The sequence below is a fragment of the Vidua macroura genome, chromosome 13 (genome assembly GCF_024509145.1).
Source record: "Vidua macroura isolate BioBank_ID:100142 chromosome 13, ASM2450914v1, whole genome shotgun sequence".
Classification (NCBI taxonomy): Eukaryota; Metazoa; Chordata; class Aves; order Passeriformes; family Viduidae; genus Vidua; species Vidua macroura.
This window is the reverse complement of record NC_071583.1, coordinates 17,178,662-17,206,638: the sequence shown is the minus strand read 5'-3', so window position 1 is coordinate 17,206,638 and position 27,977 is coordinate 17,178,662. Positions and strand designations below refer to the sequence as shown.

General features: G+C 45.6%; 1 protein-coding gene across 1 annotated transcript in view; it reads right to left on the bottom strand.

Moving 5' to 3' along the window:
- Positions 1-27,977, bottom strand: part of BSN (bassoon presynaptic cytomatrix protein) — an 87,593-nt gene that overhangs the window by 55,088 nt on the left and 4,528 nt on the right. Inside the window, exon 2 of the mRNA XM_053989111.1 lies at positions 10,437-10,836. Within this exon, the coding sequence (XP_053845086.1) occupies positions 10,437-10,836 (400 nt within the window). The remainder of the gene's footprint in view (positions 1-10,436; positions 10,837-27,977) is intronic.

The window sequence follows — 27,977 nt, the reverse complement described above, 5'->3', positions numbered from 1 at the left end:
GAGTGTGTAAAAATAAATTTCAGGGCATTAGCTGGCCTGGCCCAGCATCTCCATACTGACTTGGTACTCTGAGAAAAATCAGGATTCATGTCCCAATCTGCCAAAGGTCCCTTGAGCAGGTTGCTGAGGAGTAGATGACAGCACCATGCATGGGGTACAAGGGCTCACTTTCACTGGGCTTCACCTTTTGGGGTGGATCCCAGAACTGTTGCTCTTGCACTAACATACTGTGCTCCGTCAAATACTGAGGGTATTTGCTTTTCTCAAAGCTTGAAAGGTTTTGCAATACATAGAGTATGTGGGCAAAGCAGAGGCAGCTGAGCCCAAGGACAGGCCTCCCCTACAGTAAGTATGCTCCTTACTTCAGAGGAATCCAGAAATACAGGTAATTCAACTCTTTCTCAGATCCCCAGATTAATTTTAACACAGACCACTAGTTTTTAGCCAAACCACTCCACTAGACCTGTTATTTTATCTAGTGGGCATCATACTGAGAACAGAGGTTCTCAGGGGGAAAGGGCAGTAAGCAGTGCCTTCCAGGAGATCAGGACAGACATGAAATGTCTTGTGGGGAGGAAGGGCAACATAGTATGCCTGAGAGAACAGGAAGGTCTGAACAGAATCCGTGAGCAGCTCAGAGCCATGACAAAGCTGTTTTTGGAGGAACCTCATATTCAAGGAGTCAGAGGGACATGCCCTTTACAGCTTCTAGGGTATTCTGCATTTAGAGGGGAAAAAAACCCCAAAACTAAAATCCCAAGGGGAGCTCCCACTCCTAGGTCCAAGCCCAGCAGTGCCCCCACTCCATCCCACCCAGCTGGTTGATGCACTACACGTGCAGCCCTATATGTTTGCGTCCTTAGCAGGCTTTTAATGGGGAATGCTTGCTGATCCTGTGATTCCTGCAAAGCTGAGCTACAAGCTCAAGTGACGAGCTCGTTTGCTCTTTGGGGACAGGGCTTCAAATAGCTGCTGGCTTGTGGCAATTAAAACGGGGAGAGCACTGCCTCCGACTCCGCCAGCCCGCACTGTGACTGATGCAAGCGCCGGCTGGAGCGCTCTGATAAGGACGTTGGATGATTCAGAATAATCTAGGCTTTGCTGAACAGATGAGCCCGAGTGTTTGTGCTTCTGCTTCCGTCTAATGGGAATACTGTGTTGTGCTCATTGGAAAGGGGAGAGGGCGGCTGGAGGTAGGAGGGCACCAGAACTTCCTCTCTGTAAGACTGATGGGCACATCTCTCCTGCCCGCTGCTCAGGTCTCTTTCTTCCATGGAGGTCTTCAACTTGAGGGTCTGGCCAGTCTGCCCCCTCAGCTTGGACATAGCAAGGGGGTGGCAGAGGAACTCGGGAGGGAACAAAAAGTCAGCATTAAAACTTCTCATCCTGAGAGTTCTTTGCAAAGCTGCTGCACAAACAGCTGGGCTCGATTAAGATACAAGAGATGGGCATCAGAGTGGGCTGGGCAAGGAGCAAGAGAGGAAGGGGAGGGACACATCTGTTCAGTCTTGAAAAACAACTTCTAGCTGGTGTAGTGCTGCGTTGCGTACATGCCTTAACTCCACTGACAAACCTTTAATCTCACCAGCCTGCTGCTTAGTCTACTCCCATTCCATTAAGATCACATTTTGCTCCCTGGATTTCCAGAGCCATTCTAACAATTTGGCTTTGATTTATTCAAAGCAGAAAGCCATGCCACTGGCACAGCCTATTTACAACATAAACTGACTCCAGAATGGAAACATTCCCCCTTCGGCTGTCCTTGATCAAAAGGTTCGTAGCTGAGATAAAACACCATTTAAATCAGAGTTAAAATAATCAGTTTTCATAGACCATCAGCACCATACCTCTCAGATCTGGGCTGTCCAGGAGCACAGCTGCATATCATGTCTCTGAAAAGAGCTGGGTATGGCAGGAGGGTGAGGTCTGGGAGCAAGGCTTGAATTAAGATAGTGAGAAATACCTCTGCAGGCATGAACTGCTGTTCCACAAACACCTCACTGCATACACAGGACTGCTTTCAGAAATCTCTGAGGCTTTTCAGTCCACCACACTATGAAAATCCCTTTTTAGCATCTAAATGTGACCATGGCCAACAGACAGACAAGAGACAGGATCAGGAAGAAGCAAGGTGGTTCACTGTGGTGGGAGCCCACACAGCTCTAAAAATAGCACTGTGATCAGCTAAATTCAGGTTACAAGAGACACTGACAAGATGCCACCACCTTTGTCATACAGACCTTTAATGTCACTATCATTCAAGGTGGGAAGAGCCATGTCACAGCATCTCCTCCTGTGCTGGGGTTCTCCCACTGGGCACCCCTTGCTGCACCAAAGATGCAGCCCCTGGGACAGCCCCATAGGGATGGGTGCGGAGTGGGTGCTAAAGTGTCTGACACCCTCCACTACAACCACCCTGCTCTCTGCAGCTAGTAGAAAGACCGTAAATAGGAATGAATTCAGCTAGGATTAACTCAATCCCCATCAAAGCACTGAAAGCTCTTGAAGTTTCCTCCTAAGCGCTCCCCGAGGCAGCGCAGCGTTCCGGCAGCAAACACACACCACAAACCAGAGCGCACAGGCGAGGGCTGTACAGCCCTGCACAGCTCCTGCTCTCGGGGCTGCCGCGTGTGCACCAAGTGGGAGCTGAGGGACACAAACACTGAGCGATTTCACACACTCGACCGGTAGGAAAACCTGGAGCAGCAACTGTGTGAGCAAAATATCCCCATCCATCACCATGGGCCGTAAGGGATCTTATCCCTCTGCCCGGGGATGTTCAGGGGGAGGGAAGGAAAGCAAGCAGCCGCCACAGCAAAGCTCTCAAAGAGACAGGGAGCCGCTGACTCGGTACCCTGCTCCACTATGGAAAGCTTGACAGCCGCTTCCGATCCTCAGCTGGCTTTTCTTTTTAATGATATAGTGATCTGGGAGCTGAAAGCCAGAAGAAAACCATGTCTCATCCAAGCAAACAGCTTGTTGTAACTTAATGTACCGAGGGAAGGAGGGCGCGGGGCGGCGGCGGCTCAGCCCGTGCGGCCTGCTGGGCTCGGCATTCAGCGAGCGGCAGAAGACGCCAAGCGGAAAGGAGGCCACTTCCCATCCCTCGGGAGGACTCCTCTTCACTTGCAGTTGTTTTAATTACCCCTCTGCACCGCAGCATCGCTCCAGCCCGCGATGCACGCTCTCCCGTGCCCTCCGTACAATTTAAGGTGTCACCACAGCCCCTGCTGCGTCCCCGCAGCCGCGGCTCAGCCGAACCAGCCGTCAGCGAAGGACCCACCCTGAGCAACACCACCCCCTTAGTCACCAGCAACCGTTTAGCCAAGATCTTTTTTGACATTTTCTGCCAGCGAATTTTGCATTATTTGAATCATCCACGCAGAGCACAGCAAAAGGCAGCACACTGGGAGAAACAGCCAGAATTACTCATGAGCTTTTTCTTTTCATGGGCTCTAACTTAAATTGTGATCTGTCAAACAGATGAGTTGCATGTCATTGTGGATGGCTGGGAGAAGCTCCTGCTCGGGCTGCAGCAGGGGCCAAAACAAGCCATTTCTAAGTAGAAAGGCTCAGCAAGAGCAAGTGTTCTACTCTCCAGCTCCATATGAGTTGCTTCATTCAGTGTTAATCATCCCATTAAAAAATTAAAGTCTACCAAGGGATAACAGACACATCCTTCACTGCAACGCTGCAGATACAGGATGGAACACCTGGTGCAGGGATAAAGGGATTAAGGGGTGAAGGGCAATGGTAAGGAAGGGCTAAAATGTGGCAAATATGCATACACATACAACCTGTTAGTTCAGGGTGATAAATCCCATGTTCCTATCAATATTTTGTCACCATAAAAAAATCCACAGAATATTGACTGCAGCCACAAAGAGCAGATTTTCAGTGCCCAGCTCACAGGGTTCTCTTGAGGAGAAGTGTAGGGCAGAAAGCACTGGTCCCACCTGCCCATGGGGCAGATGCTGACCTCAGACACTGGGATGGATCTGTGGCAGCAGATGAGGCCAAGCATCCCTGCCCAGGCAGCTGCAGCCCAAATTGCTGTATCCTTAGGAGAAGGTAGCAGGCATGCCAAGCCCCAGCTCCTGCAAACAGCATCACCCACTGTCCATGCAGGTCACTGCTGGCTGCAGCTCTGCTAAAAACAAAGAAAGAACTGGAATAAAACACGCATTTCACTCCTATTGCACGGCAGGATCCAATGGAAATTTTTTCCCAGATCTGCAACGTAATGCCAACAACAGATTTATTTTTACAGCTATTTGGTGAAGGAGGATGATCTCAAAAGACAAATCATTCTAAAATGGGCAACTTGACTCAGCAACACAGGGGTCTGGCTGAATATAAGGTACAAGCTACCATATACAGACACAAGAAGCTAACATCACAGCAGAACAAAAATACTGCTTGCCCAAGGGTGTCTGGGGGCTTGATCTGATCACAGGAGGAAAAAACACACCTCTGAACTTGCTGAAAGGTGCACACAAGGAAGGACAACTGCTGACAGAGCCAGCCCCACCTCTCCAGCTACCCGGAGACACCAAAAGCACGACGCCAGTGTGAAATGCCCCAAGGGATGCCAACCAGAGAAACATTTATTTTTCAGGCCCAACACCCATTCTTTAAAATGAGAGGGAACTATGACCTCTAAACAGAGCCTTCTGCTTATCCATGAGCACAATACTACAGATGCAGGGCATGCAGGAGATGCAGGATGACACACATGCCAATGGCTGGGGCTGGAGGTGCTTCTTGGCCAGGAAAACAAATGCCTGTTGAGGTCCCAAGGGCTTTGCCTTGTTCAGCTAGAGAAGAGACTGTGTAAATGTAATATCACTGTCACAACTTATCCTCTGCATTGCAAAAGAGCTACATCTCATGAGCTACAACTCATCCCCCCCACTGCAAAGAGCTACATCCAACATGGAGTTGATGCACCCAGAGGCAACTTAGAAATTTAGGAAATGTCATGTCAGCTTGGCCCCATGGCTTCTCAATAAAGATCCAAAGAGGTGAAGAGCATTTTGGTTGCTTGAAAGGGCAGGGAGAAACAAGGGAGATCAAATGTCTCACAAAACTCATGTTTAATTATCTATCAGGAAGTAGATCCCTGTTTTCATCCAGTCCTTCAGTGCTCAGCCCTGGGTGAAAGCACTGATGCCAACAGGGATTCTACCCACACTTGCACAGCATCAGAGACCTGTAAATGTTTGGATGTTGAATGAATGACAGGCAGGAGAGGAGATGGATGAGAGGAGGAGATGGGGATTCACCGCCATTAATAACAGCCATTGGTTTAATGTGGAACTAATAACAACACCTTTGGCATGCTAAGCACAGCCCTTGCCTTGCAGGGTTTCTGAACCAGTGGTTATTAGTCAAGTCAAAGCCTACTGCAGGGTAAATAAGTTAGACTGGGCCCCTAACTCACAAATATGCTGGGTTTTACTGAAAATTATATACCAACATGGTGCAATGTGTAAAACTGGGACAATAAACCAAATGAGAAACGGGGTCCTTTGAAAGCAGTGTATGAACAGCTTCACAATTTCGATATTTGAGGTTTTTTCAGTCATTTGCTAAATGACTGAGGTGATGCTGTGGGCAGGCACCACTCTTGACAGTACAGCCAGGTTGGAAAAGGCTTTGGACCACAGACATTCCTCCAGTGTCAACAAGCCCCATTCCTCCCACCAGAGATACTCTGCATTGTGTCACTTTTCAGCTTCCCCCAACTTCTTCTTTTTTCCACTTTGCCCAAATTTTCTTATACTACTGAGCAGAAAACCATCTGCTGTGAGGTTATGACAGGATAAACACAGCCCTACACAATGCTCACATAATTTCAGTCTCATCTCCTCAGCTGATGCTGTATTTTCCATTAATACAATTTAAACATTTACCTAAAAACTTTATTTTTGTGGTTACCTCCTCTAGCTACAGATAACTCAAGAGGTGCTGAGAATTTTCTTCTCCTGTCAAACAACCCTGACCACTGCTGGGAAACCAACCAGCAAGTTTTTAATTATCCTTGAGACTTTTTTTATGTTTCGTTTGCTGAAGGTCCGTGATCAAAGGTTTGTGATGAGCTTACATGGCACAGAGCACGCAGGGAACAGATTTGCTCTCAAATATTTTAAATATTTCATAATTCATTATATTCATAGCATAAAAAGTACAAAGAACCTCTTCAATCTCCCTAAGTGAAGCTAAAAACATGGGACAGAACAGAAGTTTAACAATTATAAGTCATAAATACGGCCACAAATAGAGCAAACAAAATCAAAACAGCTGAGGGACAAAAGCAGGGCCTTCAAAAAGAAAGCAATTTGGTAAAGAACACATATGTATAAACATGTTCCTTTTATACAGGGGGGTGCATCTGAATATTTATGAAACTGCCTCTAATAAACACTACTTCAAATTGAAAAAGGCACAATAGAAATATAAGGCAGACAAGAAAGGTTTCCTATAATCCCAAGTGGTTCTAAGCAGACCTATTAGGCAGCCAGGCATTTTGAGTTTCATTTCAGCTCTAACTAAAGCACACGTTTTAATGCTGTGCTGCTGCTCTTGATTAAAATCAAACTCAAGTTCCTCGTGTTTTTGGTTTAGCGCTTAGGATGGTGAGAAAACAAATTAAAAGAAACCCAACAAATTTTAAGAGAAGACTGAAGAAGAATTAATTTATCAAATTAGCAATGTGCAGCGGCACTTCAAAACCCCAGAGAAGCAGAAAGGATGCCTGCAGGTTACTCCTTATGATACCAAACAGAGCAAATCCAATCAGATGAACATGCTGCTGGATCAGTCAGGCAAAAGCTACAGGAGCAGCAGAACAAAGTGAAAGATGTATAAAAAGAGGATTTTCTAAACCTATTGTACTGGTTTGAAACTGAGCTATTCCCCCCGGAGGAGATGACAGCATCACTGGTATGGTCCTGCAGAACAAGCTGCCCAAAAAAACCTTCAGAGACAACACAGAGGAAAAGTAGAAAGAAGTTTTAATGAGAAATTAAAAATCATACTAGAATGTGAAAGCTGCAATGTTGCACTTAAAATAACACTTCTCCATTCAAAAACTTATTTCCTGCACAGGACTGTAAATAAACTGCTAGATTTTAGCACGTTATTTCAAAACTTGTTGTCTTTAATGGTGCCACCACTGCTCCCTGATTGATAATTCCCTTTCCTTGCTTAAAATAACTGTCTATGGCAAGAGCACCGACCTTCAGGAATAAGTGAATGAACAAGGAAAGCAGCCCACCAGCACACGACCAAATTGAAAACGATGACAGCAGCTATTTCAGGGCACGGGATGAACAGAGGGAACAATATAATTATCTACATGTAAAATATGAGTGACACCAGCAGCAGACAGGAACTTCTGTTTGCCCAGTCTTGTGAAACAAGAACGAGCTGCTGCTCAAAGGAACAAACAGACAGTGAAATAAAAACCCAAAAAGAGATTTTGTTTTTCTCAGCAAGTGATCAACTCAAGATGCCACAGAAACTGATTGCTTTGTCAGCACAGAAATTCACTTGCTTTTAAGATAAAATGACCATCAAGCCACACAAAAAGGAATTAAATAACAGCAAAAGAAAAAATAGTATTTTAAAGGGAATTATGTGCTTCTGAGGAGAAGGTATTACCAAAGTACAAAGTGAAGGTGGTGCAGTCAACCCTCCACTGAAAAATCTGCTCTTGAAGTTGAAAGTGGCAAGATAGGGCTTGATGGACTACAGCTCACACACTAAGTCTATTATTTTCTTTAAATATGTATTACAAAAAGCTATTTTATGCTATGCATATATATACAAGTAAATGACTAATGAAAACAAAGTGTTTATACAGGATTTATACCCCAGCTCTCAAAACAGTTTGAGAGATCATTATGCCAAACCAACCCTGCGGCTCCTACCTCACCATGCCAGTGGTTTCTGGCAGTTCCACAGATTGCACAACAGAGGATGTACCAAGCAAAACAATTTTGGTTTTCTCTGGTTTGATTTTCTTAGTAAATGTGGTATTTTTTATTATTTAATCCTGCTAGAGAGCCTTGAAAGCAGAAAGAAGTCACAAATTCATATCTAATGCAGCACAAAGTGGCAGTATCAACCATACACACGAAAGTATATTCATAAGGAAATGCAAATAGAGAATACAACACCTCATGAGCAATGCTGTGCAGCTGCCCTGCAGCACCTGCTGGGTTGGAGGGACCAGACTGGACAGATGTTTGCCCTGTGAGGGGAAGCAGTGGAGCATCTGGGCCCAGCGTGTCCACCCTTGGAAGGCTCCAGGACCCAATGGGAGCCTGGAGATCCCTTCCCTGCTTGCTGCGTTGAGCAGAGGTTGGAACAGGTAACCTCCAGAGATCCTTCCCAACCCAGCTCCCACCATCAAGATAGAGAGCGCCCTTCCAGCTGCCTCCACTACCCCCCAGTAACAGCACCAGGATGCTGCTCCAGGCACCTCTCTGTGTGACTCTGGAATAACAGCACAAGGAATGATGTTGAGGAAAATGAGTCACACTTCCAACAAGGCAGCAACCACTGCTGCTCCCCCAGCCAGCCCATCACACGGGCTGCCAACAGGAGCTGCAAACACTTCTCTTGGACAACTGTTTTCATCCCCCAGCTCCCACAATGACCTACTTACAAGTCATAAGGTTGCCTGCTGCTGAAATGCATATTAAACTCAGACCAAAAAAACAACATCTTTTTCCATTTCAGGTCCATTTTTTTTTGACTTCATGTTTAAAAATGCTCTGCAGTCAAACACATTTCTGAGGACACAGAGACCTAGAGATGCCAAGAGCGAAATGGCCTAGAGCTGCTAAGCAAAGTCTCTGTGCACACACATATTTTAACATTGGTATCTGAAAGAGAGACTTGGGGTAGAGCCCACTGTGGGTAAGCTCTTGGGGCAAAGCAGAAGAGACAAGACCAGAAACTGAGAAATTGTTGCATTTTTATTTTGTTATTTCCTTGTTAACTCGTACTATTCAGAGTAACTGGACAACTTTCAAGGCAATGCTTGGACACCAAATTAATGTTTGGCAAATCTAATTAAAAATGAAACTTATAAGCGAAACAGAAAAGTAGCCCATGGCATTTCTTTGCAGGACCCTGAATTTCCACCTCAGGACTCTTTATTAAGATCCGAGACCTTATTCAGACCTTTGCAGGGCTAAATACCTGTGAAGTAAGTAGTATCAGGAACCAGTTAATTATGCATCATTATAGCAGGGGTATCTCCTTCATAGGGCAAGACTATTTACAAGGGCATGTAGTGATAGGACTTGGGTTCAAATTCCAAGAGAGTATGTTTAGACTAAATAAAAGGAAAAAATTACTTACTATCAGTGTAGTGAGGCACTGGAAAAGGTTGTCCAGGGAAGCTGTGAATGTCACTTCCCTGGAAGTGTTCAATGCCAGGCTGGATGGAGCTTGGAGCAACCTGGTCTAGTGGAAGGTATCCCTGCTCATGGGAGGAGGTTGGAACTACGTGATCTTCAAGGTCCCCTCCAACCCAAACCATTCCATAACTCTATGATTTCTTCCATCAGGATAAAGGACTGGAAGGCAGGAGTTCCTCAAACAATGATGCTTAGACACCACTGTGTCTAAGGAGTGCTTGGACACATTGCATGCTTACCACAAAATGGCTACTGGCAGTAAATCCTGGGTATCCAGGGGGCTTCAGTGCCTAAATCCTGTCTGTGTCACTGGAGTGGCACAGTTGCTTTCTGAAGTGCGGCTTTAAGTTTCTGTTTTAAGATCAGAAACCCCTGTGGCTTGGCTCTTAACAGCTGAAAAAACCATCCAATCACTTCCCACCCTGTGTGGAGATGTGTGACCTGAGAGATTGGCACAGGGAGCCCCTCACCTCAGCCAGCCCCAGCGCCCACCTCCAGCACCGCTGCTGGATCCGCCCCCAGAACCCTCAGCATCCATTTCACACATCCCACGAACGTTCCTCCCCCAGCAGTGCCGCGTGTTGTGCACGACTCCTGGCACTTCCCTCCCTGTGTGGAGCGTGACGCTGCCTGGAACCCACCAGAACCTGCTGTGAGTCAGGGTCTGAGACACTCCACACCTCAGCAGCCCCCCTGCTCCCCTCCTTGCTGCCGAGTCCTTTGACTCCGGGACAATTTTGAGAATGGAGAATTCAATTAAATGTTTTGGCATCTCAAGAGAGACTGAGCCCTGGTAATCTACCAATCCCTTTCAACTAATTTATCTCCCCCATCTCATCAAAACTCACATTAGCACAATTATTCCCTTATTACCAGCAGAACCCTTGCTCCTGGTCAATGCTTTGCAGCTGTCAAAAACAAAGGTGCAACTTCTGTGCTTGGAGAAAGCAAGAACCCACCCGAAGCAGCCAGGAGGGCTGCATGAGGAAGAGAAGGCATTACCTGGGTGAGGTGCGGGTTGGGGTTGAAGCCACACTGGTTGCAGACCTTGCTGTGACACTGAGTGCAGGCATTGAAGTTAGGCTGGCCGGGGGAGGAGGTGAGCTCTGTCGTCTTGCAGATGGGGCAGAGGGTGCTGCTGGGGAGGGGGGCAATCTGCGGGACAGAGTAGGGAGAGGTAGGGGTGCTGCCCCGCTCCGGTGACACCGAGGGAGACCTCCCCGAGCCCTGGCTCCTGGCGTCCACCTGCAGCGTCCTCCGCGGCCCCTCTGCCGCTGGTCCAGGCTGGCCCCGGCCCCTCATCTCCCGGGGGCTCTGGGAGCTGGGTGCAGTCTGTGCGAGGGAGGGGGATGCTGACCGCTGGCCCGCAGCCTGGTCCAGCTGCTCCGGTCTCCTCAGCGTGCTGAAACACCATCAAAACACACATAATAAGCCCAGGTTTCAAATATTTGTATGCCAGTTAATGTAGACAACTGCTACAGCACCCTCTCCCCCTCAAAATCCCAGCTCAGCCGAGAAGGCATAGCAAAACCCCACTGCAAACCAGGGAAATTGCTCAGATCAGCAGAAGGATACACTTTACCTTACTAAACAAGGCGTGATTTCAGCTTTCTCTTATATAACCCAGTGGCAGAGATGCAATTGAATTATTCGGTGTATTCTGAGTTGAACTTTAGTCAGAAAGTTGCACATAAAAACGTGCGTGAGAAGTTTGAGAAGCTCAGCCTCCTGCCAGCCAGGGCTCCCAGCACTTCTCCAGCACAAACTCACTGGAAGAGGCAGCCGTGACTCTGCTTTGCAGCCTGCAGGGCCCTTCCTGCAGGGACGCAGCCAACACGCACTAAACCGGCTTCTCACAGCCTACTTTCATGAGTGGCTGTGAAACCAGCAGCATGCAAAGAGCCTATTTATTAAAGGAAAACCCCTCCAGAACCATAATGGAGGCAGGAGAACTACTTGTACTTCCTCACCTGTCAGGCAAAACCATGCAAGTCACAGGTGAAAGCAGCTAAGGGCTTGTTTCCCAGGGGCCACAGCAGCGGGAAATCAAAAGAGAGCACATTGGCTCCACTTTAGTAATCAGCACTGAAGTAACAAACACAGACAACATGGATTTTGTGGGCTGGCTGGCCCCAGCTGAACCCTCTTCTGGGTGATGTGAGTCTTGCCTGGGCAAAAAAACCCAGCTGGCATGACTCTGGTCACCAGGAGAGAGTGATGAAACCTCCCTGTGAAACCAGAGCTACTTAGAAGGAGCAACCCTGAGGTCAGTATCACACCCACTGCTGGTTCTGCAGCAGTCCCACAGTCTGTGCAGTATGCTCAGCACCCCACAGTGCTGAGGGATGCTCCTGGCCATCCCAAGGAGCTCTGGAGCAGCTCCAGCTGCAAGAGCTCTGAGCTGTTGTGCTGCAGTGCACAGCATGACAGCCTGCACACCCTCCTCCCATATGGTTTCAGGGCAGGCACCCTGTAATGTGCTGCTGATGGATCACCAGTGCATGAGAATGAATCTATGATGGAAGATACTTATCTAATTACCAAATAATTTGGTCCATGTGCTTATCAGTAATGGCTACAAATATTTCTCGAAAAAGCAGAAGCCCTAATGCCCTCACTACCTGTGATCTGCAGCTGTTTAAGGAAAAGTATTACTCAGAACCTCAAATTTAATACATTGTTGGTTTACCCAAGCAGGGTCTGACCTTATAAAGGTTTAAAAAGGGAACTTAAATGCATAAAACGAATGAAATTCAAAGTGCATGTTGCCACAGTAATAGGAAGTTGGATGAAAATAAATAGTAAAATAGCACTTTGGGAATACTTTCTGGCTGCAGGTTGAAACCCACTTCTCTGAAGAAAGAATCACAATAATAATAAAGCAAAGCACTAAAGGAGGGCGTGATCTGCTCTAGACTGAAGAGAAAACTGCTCCTGGCCCTACAGTAGCACCTGCCATGAATGTTGTTGGCATGTGCTGCTCCTCCCTTGTTAGTTCTGACACCCTTCAGTTCAGATTTGGAGTTTGACTCCTGATGTCAAGGGCTGCAGAGCTACTGCCTCATAAAACACATAAAACCATCTGTAGCTGGTGGAGATTGGAGAGCTCAGCCCCAGACACCAGAAGGAAGTACTGTCAGAAAGCAAAATGCACCTTCTCACCTTAAATTTAATATTTCCATAAAACCCTCAGCATTTATGTATTAGCCACACCTTATCCTAGTGGTGTATTAAACCACTCTGAAATAACATTATATGGTCAAATAAATAATTGTTGTTTGGAACAGCAGAATGGTTATTCTGCCCAGAGAAGCTGTGGCTACCCCATCCCTCAAAGTGTTCAAGGCCAGGTTGGATGAGGCTTGGAGGAACCTGGTCCAGTGGAACGTGTCCCTGCCCATGGCAAGGGGTGGAATGAGATGGTCTGTAAGCTCCCTCCCATCCCAAACCATTCAGTAGTTCTATTCCACTGCAAATTTCAAAATTCAGGGTTTTTTCCCCATTTGATATGAAAAATACTTGCCACCAAGTAAGAATTCTGACTCCACCAAGGAGCTGTCAGATAACACAGAGACAAGTTCACATTTCCTACCCACAACAGTGTGGCTCTCTTGGAAATGCAAAAGCCCATGAGGAACAATACACCAAGTGCTGTTATTCTGCCCTGAGCCTCACTGCTGGCACATAAGACAGACGAGGGTGGTTGGATGCTCACTGTCTGGCAGGTCAGTGCTGCTCCAGAGATGCTTTCCCAGACTGGGCTCGAGCTCCCTCCCATCTCCCTGCACTTTTTCAAGTGCTAAGTAATGCTGGGCACCACCTCCGTCCCATTCCCAGCAGCAGTTTCACTCCATGCACTTCTACCAACACTGCATTTATTTATTTTATAATTATCCAGGATGCCTCAACCCCCCTGTGACACAGGCTGTGCTGTCTCTCACTTGCACCAGTTGAACATACCCGTGAAATGTTAAGACCAGAAGAAATCATCTGGTCTGTCAAGTACAGTAACTCAATCCAGGAGAGATGCCTCAGGAAAGAACATGAGAATAGTCATATGGAATCAAACACAGGCCCACGCTCACTGCATCTTCTGCAAGGATGATCCAATATTTGTATGATTTGTACCCATCTATGAATCCTCTTTTTTTTTCTGTTACAAAAGCCCAAACTTCAGCTCAGCCCTATTTTGCTCAGGCTTTATCACTGATAGTTAACTAGCACTGGGCTGCTTACTGCTTCCAAAGAATTCCTCCCAATTCCACTAGAGTGTCTATTAACAATTAAATTGAAATGCCTTAATAAGGCAGGATTTGCCATTTGATTGGAGTTGTATTGATTTTGCACTGCCCTAATTGCTGAATTAGAAATACTGGGTGATATGGAGTCAAAGATTTCTGCAGGGTCCAAACTCAGCAGTGCTCTCTGTTACCAATGGAGTAATAATTTTGTACAACTAAAGAATAACTAAAGAACTAAAGAATACCAAGTGTTTGACTGAGTGTATTAACAATTATACTGCTAAAGTTTTCATTCATGATATCCTATGAATGCTTTTTATCACAAGAAGGGCAGGCAGGCAGCTCTACTCACCTGCCCACAGTCACTGGGAGGGTGAGCAGTTGGGAAGATACTGTTTCCTTCCTTTTTTCATTGTTTTTAAATTGAAATATGGTGTCTTTCTTCTTTCTTTCTAAAACTCCATTTTCCAGCACAAAGCTAAGTAAACACCCACAAAAATTAACTCTCAGCTCCATGAAAGAAAGGAGGCAAAGCTGCAAGGTTGCTGCCACAGAACCCAGAGCTAAAAATCACCCTGAGACATTAATCCATATCCAGCTCTGCCTCTCCATCAGATACTTCTCCTGATGACAAGGCCCAGAACTTCCCTAGTTCCACTTGGGAACAGACATGGATATGAAACCAGCCTTTCTATTTAGGGCTGACACAACACCCTGGGAGGAGATGGGTAAGTACTGAGAGGGAAGAGCTGCCCGGGATGATCAGAAGCATGAATAACACAAGGAAAACCAAGGGTCAAAGCCATTCACCACAAAACCAAGCTCAGCAGTGTAAGATGTCACAAGCACCTCAGATTTTTTATGCCTGATTTTTTCCCTAATGTAAAAATAACATTTTTTCACTAAAATTACAGAAATTGGGAAAGCTTTAAAAACAAAGTCCTACTTACAGCCAAAACAAATGTTAGACTGCTTGCTGGTTAATATTTAATTTCAGAAAAACATTATTTGTCCTAAACCAGACTTTTGATGCCACAGCAGCACCAGGGAAAATATGTCAGCAGCAGCAGTGGAGATAAAAGCAATGCAATGACATAGCACTGGTTTACAATTCTCTGCCAGCAAATTGGTACAGCTTTCTTATCTGGGAATTTCCAGGTAAAGTCAGGGTCTGTAGGAGGGAATTGCTCTAATTTAACTCAAGTATGTTCATCAGTGCCACCAAATTTTACAGGCAAGACCCAGGATTGGAGCCAGCATCCCAAGAGATGTCAACGGGCCCTTTTTCACCAGAAGTGCTAACTTGGGAGCAATAACCATCACAAGGTAAATGCCAACACTGTTAGTGTCTCTGCTATAAAATCAAGCAATAACAATATTACACAAAATCTACATGCACAGCTGGTAAATCAAGTCTTGTTGACTTGTGTGGGAAAGTTCAAGAGACAGCATTGGTTTTCTACTGATTTATTGGTTTTTGTCTCATTTCACATCCCTGCCTTGAGCACACTGGCCACATCCACCTGCTCAGCTGCCACAAAACTCTGGCAGTGATTGCATCCACGGGAGCTTGGCATTTGTGGTCTGAGTAAATCCTTCAGGAGCTGCAGCCCTTCTATACAACTGAGAAACACGGATTGCATCCCTTCCTCTGCCTCATGCTAAGGGAAATGGGTCCTTGCTTGCTGGGCAACTGATCTAATTACTGCATTGTAGTAGATAAAAACCGTGAAAATAAGTGGCAGTGCCACTGTGATTTTACAAACTGCATGCCCTGCTCAGGCTTTCTGAAGAGGAGCTGAGTTTGTCCATGGAAGGGAGCTCCCAGCTTCAAAACCAGATCAAAAATCAGCAAAATGAGGACAAGTAAGTCTTTTCTGTTAGTAGAAAAAAAAGAGGGAAAACTGGATAGAAAAAGAGAGAAAATGATTATTTATCTGCAGTAAAACCAAGGGGATGAGCAGCAAACAACTCAAGATAAAGCATGAAGAGAGACATGTGAAGAGGCTCACACCCAAAAGAGGGAGGCTGGACTGACCAACAAGAATTAGAACTGCTCAGCTATGAGCAGAGATTTGACCTACTTGGTTCGACTGAAACCTGATGTGAACATCCACATGACTGATTTTAAGAATCACTGAGTATAACCTATTTAGAAAAAAACAGGTAGCTAAATAAGAAGGCAGTTGTACTCTAGGTCAAAATGGCACTGGGTTTGATTTGGAAAGACGTAATTCTGAATGGTTATGGGTCGGCAAAGGAACAGCACAGGATAATAGCAAATGTTAGCTGGTATATACTGCCTGTCAGCAAGTCTGACTAGAAAATAGGACACCCTTTTAGTAAACAAACAGGATGTGGAGGGCCTTTGGTTTCAGCTCTGAAAATCTCACACTAGCAATACTCACATATACCCTGAGCTTGGGTGTTCTACTGGGTGCAGCTTGTAGCTCTAAAAAGTCCTATATCCGACATAGGGAATCCTGTATTAGGCTCTGCTTTGACAAAAAGAAAGCCCCCAGCAGTTACAGAATTAAGCACCTGCTTAAATCAAAGTGCCCCTAAATTAATTACACTGATGTCCATGCAGGAAAAGGATCACTCTAGAAATGGATAGTTTAAAAACAGCAAATGCCACACAGCTGAAATCAAAATAGAAAATATGAAATGGTGACTAGAAACTGTCAGGGAGTATTTTATTAGATGGCAACACAAGCACTCTTGTGAAAGGCCACAGTGTTTAATGACTTGCTTTTGTGAGCAGTGGAAAAACCCTGTTCTCCTGCAGCTTTGTGCTCCAGGGTTGCATTATCCCTGTCAAACAAGATGCAGATTCTGTCAGGCATTTTCCCGGTGACTGAGGCATCCCTAAAGTGCATCTCCTGATGCTGACAGTGTACTTGAGCTCCTGCTTCCACCCAACCTGGTAATCACTTGGGTCCTTAACCTCCACCCTCATACCTGTTCTCATAAATACAGAGGAATGCGATAGCCTCAAGTCCCCTGCCTTGCTGTTACACCCTGCTAGGGCTGGGCTTCAAGGAGAGGCTGGCCAGGCAGGCAGGGGCACAAGCCACTGGCAACCAACACACCAAACTAACAGCCTTCCCCAGGGGGTGGTGCTGTCGTGGGGTGAGCAGTGCTGCATGCACCGTGTGCCTGCCAGCTTCCTCCCCTGGCCCTGGTTCTGCAGGAGACAACACGCCTAGAGCTGCTGCTGGCTTTTCCCTTTGTTTAAAATGCCATGCATGAAAAGGTAACAAGAACCAGGAGATTTCCAGTTTACACAGCTACCACAAACCAGTTATTCTCCGTCTTAGCACCATGCCTAGTTCAACCCAGAATCAGCAACAGGAGAACAAGTCAATGTCACTCTCGCTGCTGCTCTGTCAGCCACAGCTGTTGAGAGGCATCTGCCATCTTATTAGCCAAATCCTACATACCAGAAGAGGGGTTTATGACTGCTTTAAGCTCTAAATAAGCATTTACTTGCTTATTTTCATTCCTGCACAACTGCCTTTTCATAAAGGTTTGTGAATCATTATCATTTGCAGTTGGACTAAATGATAACTGAAGGCCCTTCCAACTCGAAATACTTTATTTTCAACCCTATTTTATTCTATTCTGTTGTTTACCATTCTAATTTTGCTACGTGGCAAGCAAGTAGTTAATTTGCACCATACTTAGCCCTGGTTGAGCCAAGAGTAATTTCCCTTAGAGCACTTTGCAATATAAAACCAGAGTAGTGGCTGTTCCTGCTCACCAGACCAACATCCCCAGACCTCTCCAAAGAACCCCAAGGTCAGATGTCTATTAGACACCCTATACAGACCATAATGAACATCTGCAATTAAATGCAAGACAACTGATCCCTATAGAGTCCAGAGCAGCCTCTATGAACCCCAAGACCTGAACTGGAGTCAGGACAGAGTTTTGCATCTCTCACATGAGCTCTCACAATCCAGAAGGTCACTGAGTGACCTGCAGAGCACCACATGCTGCTCTGGGGAGCTGCTCTTTCAGCTGCTGATGCCTGAAATGTGTGGCCACTACTGTCATGATCTTGGCCAAACCCTTCAGAGCCAAAGGCAAATGGGCCTGACAGAAGTCAGCAGGTAATGATTTCAGTCCCATATATATCAAAGAGTTCACTTCTCAGAGAGCTTTACAGAAGCAGGCACTATAAAGGTCCAATGGTTTGAATAGGGTCTCCTTTTTAAATTATATAATTGTTGCTGAGAACATTAATGATCTTGAATTTCAAAGCATTAAGATATCTCAGGGGTAAGTGCAGTGTCCAATATTCATTCTACTTCAGCAACAGGGAAAGTCTGTGACAGCTGAAAACTATCTTTAAATCTTTCAGAGACAGAGTAGAATCCATCTCTTGATCAAAATGCCATCAGCTGCATGGCATGAGAGGAGCTGTACAGCTCAGTGATGAGAACCAGGAAAGTGCAGGTGCAGAGCCAGGGCTTCACTGTGTCTGGGATGAATATAGAGATCCTAGAAAGGCTATGGGGTATCTAATCCCTCTCTGCCTCTCTCTGGGCACTTAGGAGGTATCTGAAAGATCCAAGACAAAGACAAACATCACCTCATCGAGGGAATGGGTGCAGCTGGAAGGTCAGCTTTGGACTTTCAGTGCAGGTGAAGACCTGGAGGGACAGGAGGCATCCGTCACCCCAGCTGCTGGACCCAAGGACATTGCTGAAGGGGAGGATGCTCAGCAGGTCTGGGGTCATTAAGTGCCCCTCGTTTAGCATTAATCCAGGTGATGCTGAGGGTGGCCATGCTGCAGCCTGCACAGGAAAGTGAGCTGCTGCCTGCAGAGCTCCTCTCCTCTTTACTGCAGGATTTGAAAAGTCTGCAATGAATGACGAAGAGCTGTGTCACAGAGTTATGGCCCTGCGACCAATACCAAGGAGCACGTAGGGAAACAGCAGCTAAAACAGGGATAAATGTCCCCAGGAGCCACGGAGAGGTGTGGGCTAGAGCCATCTCTTCAATCTGATTTCCACTCAGCTACTCGATGTGTTGCCTCCATATCCTTCCCTGGTACAACTGATTGCTATGAGCAAGTCATTTTTGTGTGTTAAAATAACATAGAAGAGCCATGACAATCTTGAAAGTACTGTGGGCAGCAGAAAGGACAAGGATGCTGGGGACAGTACCCCAGGCAAGGAGCAGCCACTCCCCTCAGCCTTCATCCACTCACATCCTACATCTGAGCTCTGGCAATTAAAGGGTAGAAGAGCTGATTGCTGCAGTCACGCTTAACTGAAGGCCTTTGTCCCAGGAAAGCCAACACCATGAATTACTGCTCTGTATTTACGAAATGCCAGCAAAGCTGAAAGATAAACCATGGCATGAAGCTAAGGAATTTTTATGGCACACGGCTGGTGAAAGCTTATCTCGTAAATCTATGATTATAACCCACGCCCGCCCTCCTTGAAAGCCTCTCTGATTTTAATTAGCAGCGACACAATTTTTTGTTTAGTTCATTAGCTATTCCCTAAAGCAATGCAGAATGAAGCTACCTGCTCTGGACTCAATCCTGTGACAGGAACACGCCTGCTCTGAGGAGCCAAACCTGATACACAAACTTTCAGTAACATTGACTGTAATAGACTTGGCTTCAATCTATTTGCAGGACTGGGAAAAAACACAGAAATTCACATGATTACTATAATTTTCAGATACAACTGGGAAAAAAAGAAGAGGAAAAGTGAGAAGGTTTGTTAGAAAGAAATTAAAAGCAGCAGGTGGAAGGGTAACAAAGGGAAGTTTCCATGGCACCTGTTAACAAAACATGCACCGTCAAGAAATGGTTTAAGACATTGCTATAACACAGCAATATCGTTAAACAACCAAGCTACAGGAGTAAAAGGCAATACTTAGTATGAAAAATCATCTCAAGTGGGAGAATTTTTAGGATAAAAATCTAGAAAGAAAGGAGAGAAAGAAATAAGTAATAGAAGATGAAGAAATAAGGGGAATCCTTCTTATGGGTTAATAACTTATCAGGATTTAGGACACCAAGGATAGAGGCAGATGGTCAGGTTTTCACAAGCAGAGGTGCAGGATCTTGCCATGGGATAAATGGGATATTCATAAATGGCTTGGGAAGGAGGAGGGATAAAGAAAGGACAAGTTTGCTGAGCCATGCAAATTTATTCAGCGTATTCAAAGCTAAAGCTGAATGCAAAGAGCTGTAGAAGGCTCTCCTGAACTGGATGTCTCGTAACATCATGGCAGGTGAAATCCAAGGTCAAGAAATGCAGAGTGAGGCACAGAGAACAACGATAGCCACATGTAGTGATGGGTTCTTAATCAGACACTGATGCTCTGCAAAGAGTTCTGCAAGCCATGTTGGACCATTCTCAGAAAACATCAATTTAATGCTCATCAACAAATATAGAACAATCCACCCCCAAAAATACACAATTAAGTTATTTTGGGAAAAATGCATTTTGGAAAGCAATTCAAAGAGAAGAGCAAAGGCAGCCCATTCCTTGACTTGCTTCTGGCTTCCTTCCCCACAAAGAGTGGCACCAAGGTCTGGTTTTGCAATTCTCCCTTTTGACTTGCAAAAGGGAGGCTTGACTCTGTCCCGGAGTTGGACAGATTCCTGCAGGTGCTGGCTGGCTGCACAAAACTAATCCAACATGAGCACTGTTTGTCACAGGTGGGCAAAAAAGGGATCACTCCAGGGGTCTGTCTCCAACAGGTCAACATCCCTGGTAGCATCCACATCACACAAGGGTCCCCACACTTCTACCTTCCACAAGAAGCTGGTATTCAACCATTAAGAAACTGGGGAGACTGCAGGGCCCTTTTTTTTTTTTTTTTGAATGAGTTCCACCCATGCTCCAAAATTAAAATCTGATGCAAAAAAATGTATCATTATCCATCTCCATGACAGCTTGAGTCAACCAAACTCAGCCCAGAACGAAGAACAACATTCATTCCAGGCATAAAAAAATAGGAAGAGCCATCAGAAAGAGAAGTGCTGTTAAAAAAGAGGCAGTAATGACAGACCAGAAAGAAACTGGTTTGTATTTTTAGAAAAAAGAAAGAAAAACACAGTTAAAAAGCAATTTCCAGGAGAGGAAATCAGAGTGCCATACTGCAGAGAGACAGGCAGCTCCTGGTGACTACGCAGCAACCAAAAAATCCTGACTTTGCACCCTCAATTATCTGAGCCTGGGCAAATGAAACAAAGGACCTAATTTTTTGTGTGTGTCTCTGAAAAACCATAGCATTTTTATCCATCCTGCGGTTCTTGTCTTTGCACCTCTACACATTTTGGCTATCTCATAATAGTCCCTTTAACTCTTCCCCATGCCACTTAGGTCCTTATTTCTATTATTTCTGGTTGCCTCAGGTTACCAGGAGAATGGATATCCAAGGTGTGGAAGAGCAATCAAGAGATCATTTGGGCAGGGACTGAGGAAACAGCCATCAACTGATCCCCATGAAGAGCTCCAAATACAGCACAAGTGGAGGGGTACATGGAAAAACTGATGAGCCCACACTTCCCTGTGAGGAGGAAAAATCTGTGTCCAACATGGCCAGATGCCTTTAAACAAAATCTTCACATCAGCTTATGTTTCTCAGAAACACTTCTCAGCTGCAGAGGTTTCTCCCTCCCTGACATTCCCCACACCAGCTCACAGGGTCCAAAAATGTCTGTTATTTAAGAGTGTGGTTGCCAGTGCCTGGTGGGACACTGGCTGGGGGCTGGCACTGGATGGACTCAGTATCAGTGTTTCTGTGTCTTAGATTTGCACTTTCTGGTTTCCAGAGATATGAATTGGAATGGCAAACCAAACTCAGAATTATGTTTTTATGTGTAAAACTCATTATTCACAACAGGAAAGATAAAGGAAACCCAAGGACCAATATATTGCCAATACTGTCAGAGACACCATCAACTTCAATATCTCAAGCTGTTTAGTTTAAATGTACTTTTGAAATACAAGAGTCTGAAATTCCCCTACCAAATTCTTTATAGGATCAAAGGAAAACATTTCTCCAGCTTCTGCAACTCTTTGAGGTGCCTTGTCCCTGCCTGCATTTCCCTGCTGCACATACCTCAGCCCAGAACATTTGTCCCCAAAGAGATGGAGGCATCTGCATATTTGATGTATCTGTCCTTGCAGAGCCCTCAGAAGGCTTAGCTTGGCAGAAATGGCAGCAGGTAAAATTTAAGGCTGAGAAGTTTAGTTGGTAAGTGAAGCAAATTTTAGACACGTTGAGAAGCAGAAGGCACTTTATTCCTACCCAGAGCAGCTGGTTGGTTTTTGTTTGCATATTTCAAAGAAAAAGAAAGGTGTGGTAATTTGTCAATTCAGAGTGTTTGGGTCTATATTTTCACTTAATAATAAATCAAAATTAAATAGGTAATCATGGACATGGGTTGGATGAAACTGAGTTGTATAGCCAAGAGGAATCCTATCCTAATCCATTAACAAGTGCTTAACATCCACTAACAATGCAGGAGAAGGAGAGACTGGAAGATGAGGAAGGCAGATAAAATAAAGCAGAAAAGGGATGCCTAAGGAGACCCTTATTCAGAGTTTCCTCCCAGAGGGATGTTTCTGGATGCCTTATTTTTGCCAGGTTGAGGTAATCAGTGGCATATAATGTAGTGATAGGGATCATCTTTTCCACTCCAACAGGAACTGATGTTCTGTAATAACTGCAGTGTGTAACCAGTCAAAACCTCATCTAATAGAGTGGTAAATGGGCTCTGAAAATCACCACCATCACAAAAGGTTCTATATAATACACTATATAAACAAAAACAACCTCTTTTCCTGGTGTGCTCCCCAGCCACAGGATTCCCAAGGAAAACATCCACAACTTAGATACAGGTGGGAAAAGGAGAAGGCTTGGATATTTTTGCTCTTTGGGACTACGGATCTTCCCTGAATACAAAGGATGGTCTGTTTTACAGGGATGAGAGCAACACCCAACACCACCTCCTCACGTACGCCGGCGTCAGGAGTATTTACGGAAAGCTGCCGCTGCCGCCCGGCCCCAACACAATGTGCTCCAGCACTATCTGCTCCAGACATCTCACAAGTTCATATTGGAGCTGGTGCAGCCCACGGATGTGTTTGAGACTGACAGTAGTTCCCTCACCCTCCCAAGAGCCATTCCCAGCAGAGGAGAGCAGAGAAGGTTCGAAAGGGCAGCATTCCAAGGGCCACTACCAACACTTGTCTAGAGTGTTGAGAAATCCTGTGATGAGCAGGGAAGAAACCCAAATTATGGTGGCTTAGCGTTGGTGGGCAGGAGACAACAAAGCTGATGCATCTGAGAGAAAATATGGGAAAAATCTGCACACTTGAAGGACAACATGGAGTTCTTTGTGTCCTACTGCTGGTCCTACAAGGACTACATTAATAGGTCTCAAACCTGGAACCCCATGAGTCTCAGACTGGAAATCAAAAATGTAACAGAAGTTCATAAAATCACAGAATTACTTGGGTTGGAAGAGACCTTAATGATAATTTCATTCCAACCCCCCTGCCATGGGCAGGGACACCTGCCACTAGACCAGGTTGCTCCAAGCCCCATCCAGCCTGGCCCTGAACACTTCCAGGGATGGGGCAGCCATTTCTCTGGCAAGTTACCACAGATGAACTACTGAAGTAGACTACAGCAAAATTAAAATGAAAAAAAAAAAACCAAACATTTACTCCTTCCTGTTGACTCGGAGGTTGTTGCTGAGCACGATGAGAGCAGTTCAGGCTGTGACCACCTTGGGTGTTTAAGCCAAACAGACCAAACCCAGCCTACCAAGGCAACAGGCGCTGGCACTGCGGTGCCCAGCTGCAGCACAGCCCTACCTGCAAAGGCTGCAAACCAGCAGACTTTACTCTGCCAGTTAACTGGGAGGGTAGTGTTTAAAAAAAAAAAGAGAAAAAACCCAACCAAACAACAATTTGTCTCCCTAAGAAGATTAATAGGTGCATTTAAAGAAATCAGGCTGTAGGCTTAATGAGAGAGAGGCAGCAAAATCCTAAATGTGAGACCTCCTACAGTTTTTCAGTCCAGCTGTACAATCAAATAATAGTTTATGTAACTAGGATTGAAACAAAATAAATTAAAAGTAATTTCATGTTTCATCAAAAGAAAAAGTACAGTTCAGAGTCAACATGGAAAAAGATCTAGTTCAGCCCCACATTTTCCCCAGCCTTTCATAAGCTTTGTACTATCAGCTGATTTGGGGTTTTTTTCACACGACAAAGGCAAATTACCAAGTCCCTTAAGAACTTATTATACATTTCCAATTTTCAACTATTCCTATTTTATAATGCATAAATTCACATATCTATAAGTGAAATGTTTTCTTTAGAAGATGAAAGAAAAAAAAAACATGCTGTTTTTCCTAGGCTGCAATCTGCTTTTTGGTTAAATAATAAAAAAAAAGGGGTGGTTAGCAGCTACAACATGTCAATCTTTGCAAGTAATTCCCACGCACAACTTCATCCTTTTGCAGACATTAAATATGGCAAAATCTTTTCGTACTCCTCATGTCTAGACTGATGAAGGAAGGGTACAAGCTACCAACAGACTCTTTCTTCTACTGGAAAGCCCATGGCAGACCCATTTGGGTCTCAGGTGGGTTGTTAAGAGCACCAAATCTCTCGGGATTCACTCAATAGCTGAAGAAGACACATCCCACATTGACTTCATACCCCCATACAACTTCCAAGGATGGAGCACCCTGAGAAGCACCCTGAGATCACGCCAGAAGAGGTTGCCTACTCCAAGCATCTCCTAACAGAGGTAAAAATCCACAAATAAAGGCAAATTTCAAAATAAATCTCCCTATTCAGGATGCTACAACCCTCAGGACTGGTCCTGCACAGGGATGTCCACTGGAACCGGGCTCTGAGCCTCTCAGCAGCTGGAAAAGCCCGCGAACCCCCAAGGCCAGGAAAGACTCAAGACAGGCTAGAAAGCAATGTTCCACTGGTATGCAAGGAAACAAAGAGAAAAAAAGGTTCAGGGGCTGCCCTCAGCTATTAACATCTGGCCTCTGCAAGCATCCCTGCCATGTAAGGCCTCCAGCACTCTGGGCTGGATGGAGGAGGGCCTACCACCCTTGGATACCCCAGCTGAAATGTGGGATTTTGCCACATCTAAACCAAATGACATTTTGATTCACGGTGATTTTTCTTCTACGTCCTTCAGAGGAGCTGTCAAATCCTCATCTGAAAGCTATTCAGCGTGGGAAACTGATTTGTCATGTCTGAGAGCCTGTGGTCCCTGTCAGGTCCTAGAACCGAGTGAAGAACATTTAGTCACACATGCCCAGAAACCCTCAAAATTCTGCAACATTTCTCAAGCAGCATGGATGCATTTTCTATGCAGCACCTGCTTGCTCTAAGTTCAGTTATAGCTATCAAAAAAGAGGAAACCCTCCAAGAGGACAGGAAATGCTCTTCTCATGAGGACCTACACATGATCATAGAAGAGGTCCAGGTGGCTCTAAGGTCCCCCTGGAGCCTTTTCTTCTCCAGACCAAACAACCCCAGCTCTCATTCTGTCTCCATAAGAGAAGAGTGTCTCATTTAAGATTTCACTCATTACCTCGTTAGTGGGGGTGTGATGGGGTGAATAATGGTGTCTATCAGCAAGTAAAGGCCCAGAGGTTTCCCCCAGCCCTGTGCTTCCACCTTTCCCCTGCAGTACCTTGCACAGCCCATTGGTTCTTGGACAACCTTGCCCAGCCCAGGGAGCACTAACAGTCTCCACATGGAGATGTTCATCTTCTTGCTCTAGGGAGAAGGTGTAAAGGCTCTTCCTTCCTGTGCTAAGGACAGGGACAGGAGAGAGGTCTGGGAACAGACTGGGCAGGAGAGGGGTTTGTGTTGTAGCTCCTCTTAGAAGATGCCTAACGCACTCTACTGCATTAAATATAAGAACATTTTTCTTCTATAGACAATGACCTAGAAACACAACTAAATCATTTTTGAAAAAACAGAATGCACCAAAGTATTTAATCACATCTTCAGGGGGAAATGAAGCCAGTAAGAACAGCTAATCTGCTGCTCATCACAGAAACTATAGTTCTAGACTGAGGGCAACTTTGTATATTCAGAGGCTACGGTTTTACTTAAACCTTCTGTGATCATATATCCCATCATTCCATTTGGTAAACTGCTTCTACACTTATTTATGCTCACTCTTAACATACATTTCATTGCCATTTGGCTAGCATGGGCCTCTGAGCTGCAGAGGTGTGTCTTTGCTAGCCATCATAACCATCTCTGCCACCCAGTGCCAGCAGCCAGATTGGAGGGCACACTCCCTCCCCATCTCCAGCCAAACCATGGCACTTACACAAATAATAAGAGAAAACAAAATAAAAATTGCATTCAGAGGTGCTTTTCTTGACTTGTCTCTGGGGAGCTCAACATGGGCAGGGAGCTGCTGTCTCTTGCCCTCCCAATCCACTGTCCCCAGTCTCTTAGTGGAGCTGGGGTCTCTCTTCAAGATCAAATACACACTTGGAAAGCTGCAGAGGCCAAGAGTGAGCGAGACACCACCATCAGGGTAGTTAAGTCATCTTTGGTATTAAACACGAGCACAGCAGCTCATGAACATCCCTTCCAGCCACACCATAAAGCCCAGGCCAGAGTTAATAGGGTCCAGCGATGCTGATTGCTCTTGCAGGCTCCTAAATAGCACATTGGAGGTGCTGGGTGCTCTCAGCGAGGAGCCAGCTCACCACATTCATAAAAACTTCCCAGCATCAGTGACATGAAAAGCGGTACGACGTGCTCATCGATGACTGACAGGCTGCACAGCAGCACCTCAGGGTCATGCCGGAGCTTAGCACCTCCAGGCACGAAAAAAGACAAAAAAACTTGTTTGTAGGAATAGTCGTGCTCATAGCCTGATACAAAAATAACAAATCTGTCATTCAAACAGACATTTGAAAACACAGTGATGGCTCAACAGCGACGATCTCAAATTCAAGAAGAATAACAGTTTACGATGTGTGGGACCAGGATGACCATCAGCACTTGCTGTCACTCACTAGCCAAAAAAGAAACCCAAGGAACGTCCTGGAGCAGCAGCGCCCAACAGCAGTCGATGTGATAATCTTATTGTCACATTTAGTGAAAAACCAGAACGCCTTTGCCATGAAACCATTTCACCCGACTGAGCTACCTGCTCTTGGGAAGCACTCTCTGCACCCTGACTGCCTGTCCCATCCTTCCCAAGGGGCACCTCATACACTAGGAAATTAGCCTGATGTTGGAAAAGGATTGCTGGAAAAACACCCTGGGCCAGCCACAGTGCCAGCCCCAACCGGGGAAGCAGTGAAGACGGCTGTGCAGAGAGGCTGTGTGGCAGGCAGGCTGTGGTGTTCTGCCAGTCCAGATGCACATCAAGTATTCCCCAAACTCATATAAACTGCAGGAATATGCCACAGCACTGACTATCTGTTTGCACTGAATTGGAGACATGATGGGAAACATCAAATATGTGCTCGATTCACACAGCAGAGAAAAGAAACAGCTTTATTCCAGCACGCTGGAGAAGCAGAAGTGGAGAGGCAGAAGCCAGCTCAACATGAGCAACAACGTGGAGGGACCACCAGCCTCAATGGATGTCGCCACTTGAGCTGCGGCTCCATTCCTGAGCATCAGCAGAAGAATCAGGATGGTTTGGGTTGGAAGAGACCCTAAAGATCACCTAGTTCCAATCCCCTGCCATGGGCAGGAACACCTTCCACTAGAAGGCTGACCATCAGCACTCAGCTTTCCAGTGCAAAAGAAGCAGCCCTGCCATAGCTTCAAATTGCACCAGAAGCAGCCAATGACTCCTCCAGCTTTTCAGCAAAGCCAACACAGCAAAGGACATCAATCCTTCCAAATTCTTCTACATCATTTCTGAGCAGAAGTGGATACTGCAGGGACATCCCCAGGAGCCCCCTCACGCAGCAAAAGTGAGGGGTAAAGATCCATGCCCACAGCAAAGCATCCAGGCTGGTTCCAGCAGTGAAAAACCCCAACCTGCGAGGCAGACTGCAAATCTGTGTATTTGTTTTGGAAATAAAGGCATTAATAATTGATGCCAAACACTGTGAATATTGATGAGCATGTTCCCAGAAGAGGTTTTGGAGTTACTTAAGCACCCAGAATTGTGCCGTCTGGATGCAGTGGCCTAATGGCTGCTGTCAGAGCAATCACAAGTACGCAAAGCACTGTGTCACAGCCAGCACCACCTGCCCATCACGAGGGAAGATGAACTGAAACCCAATGGAGTATTT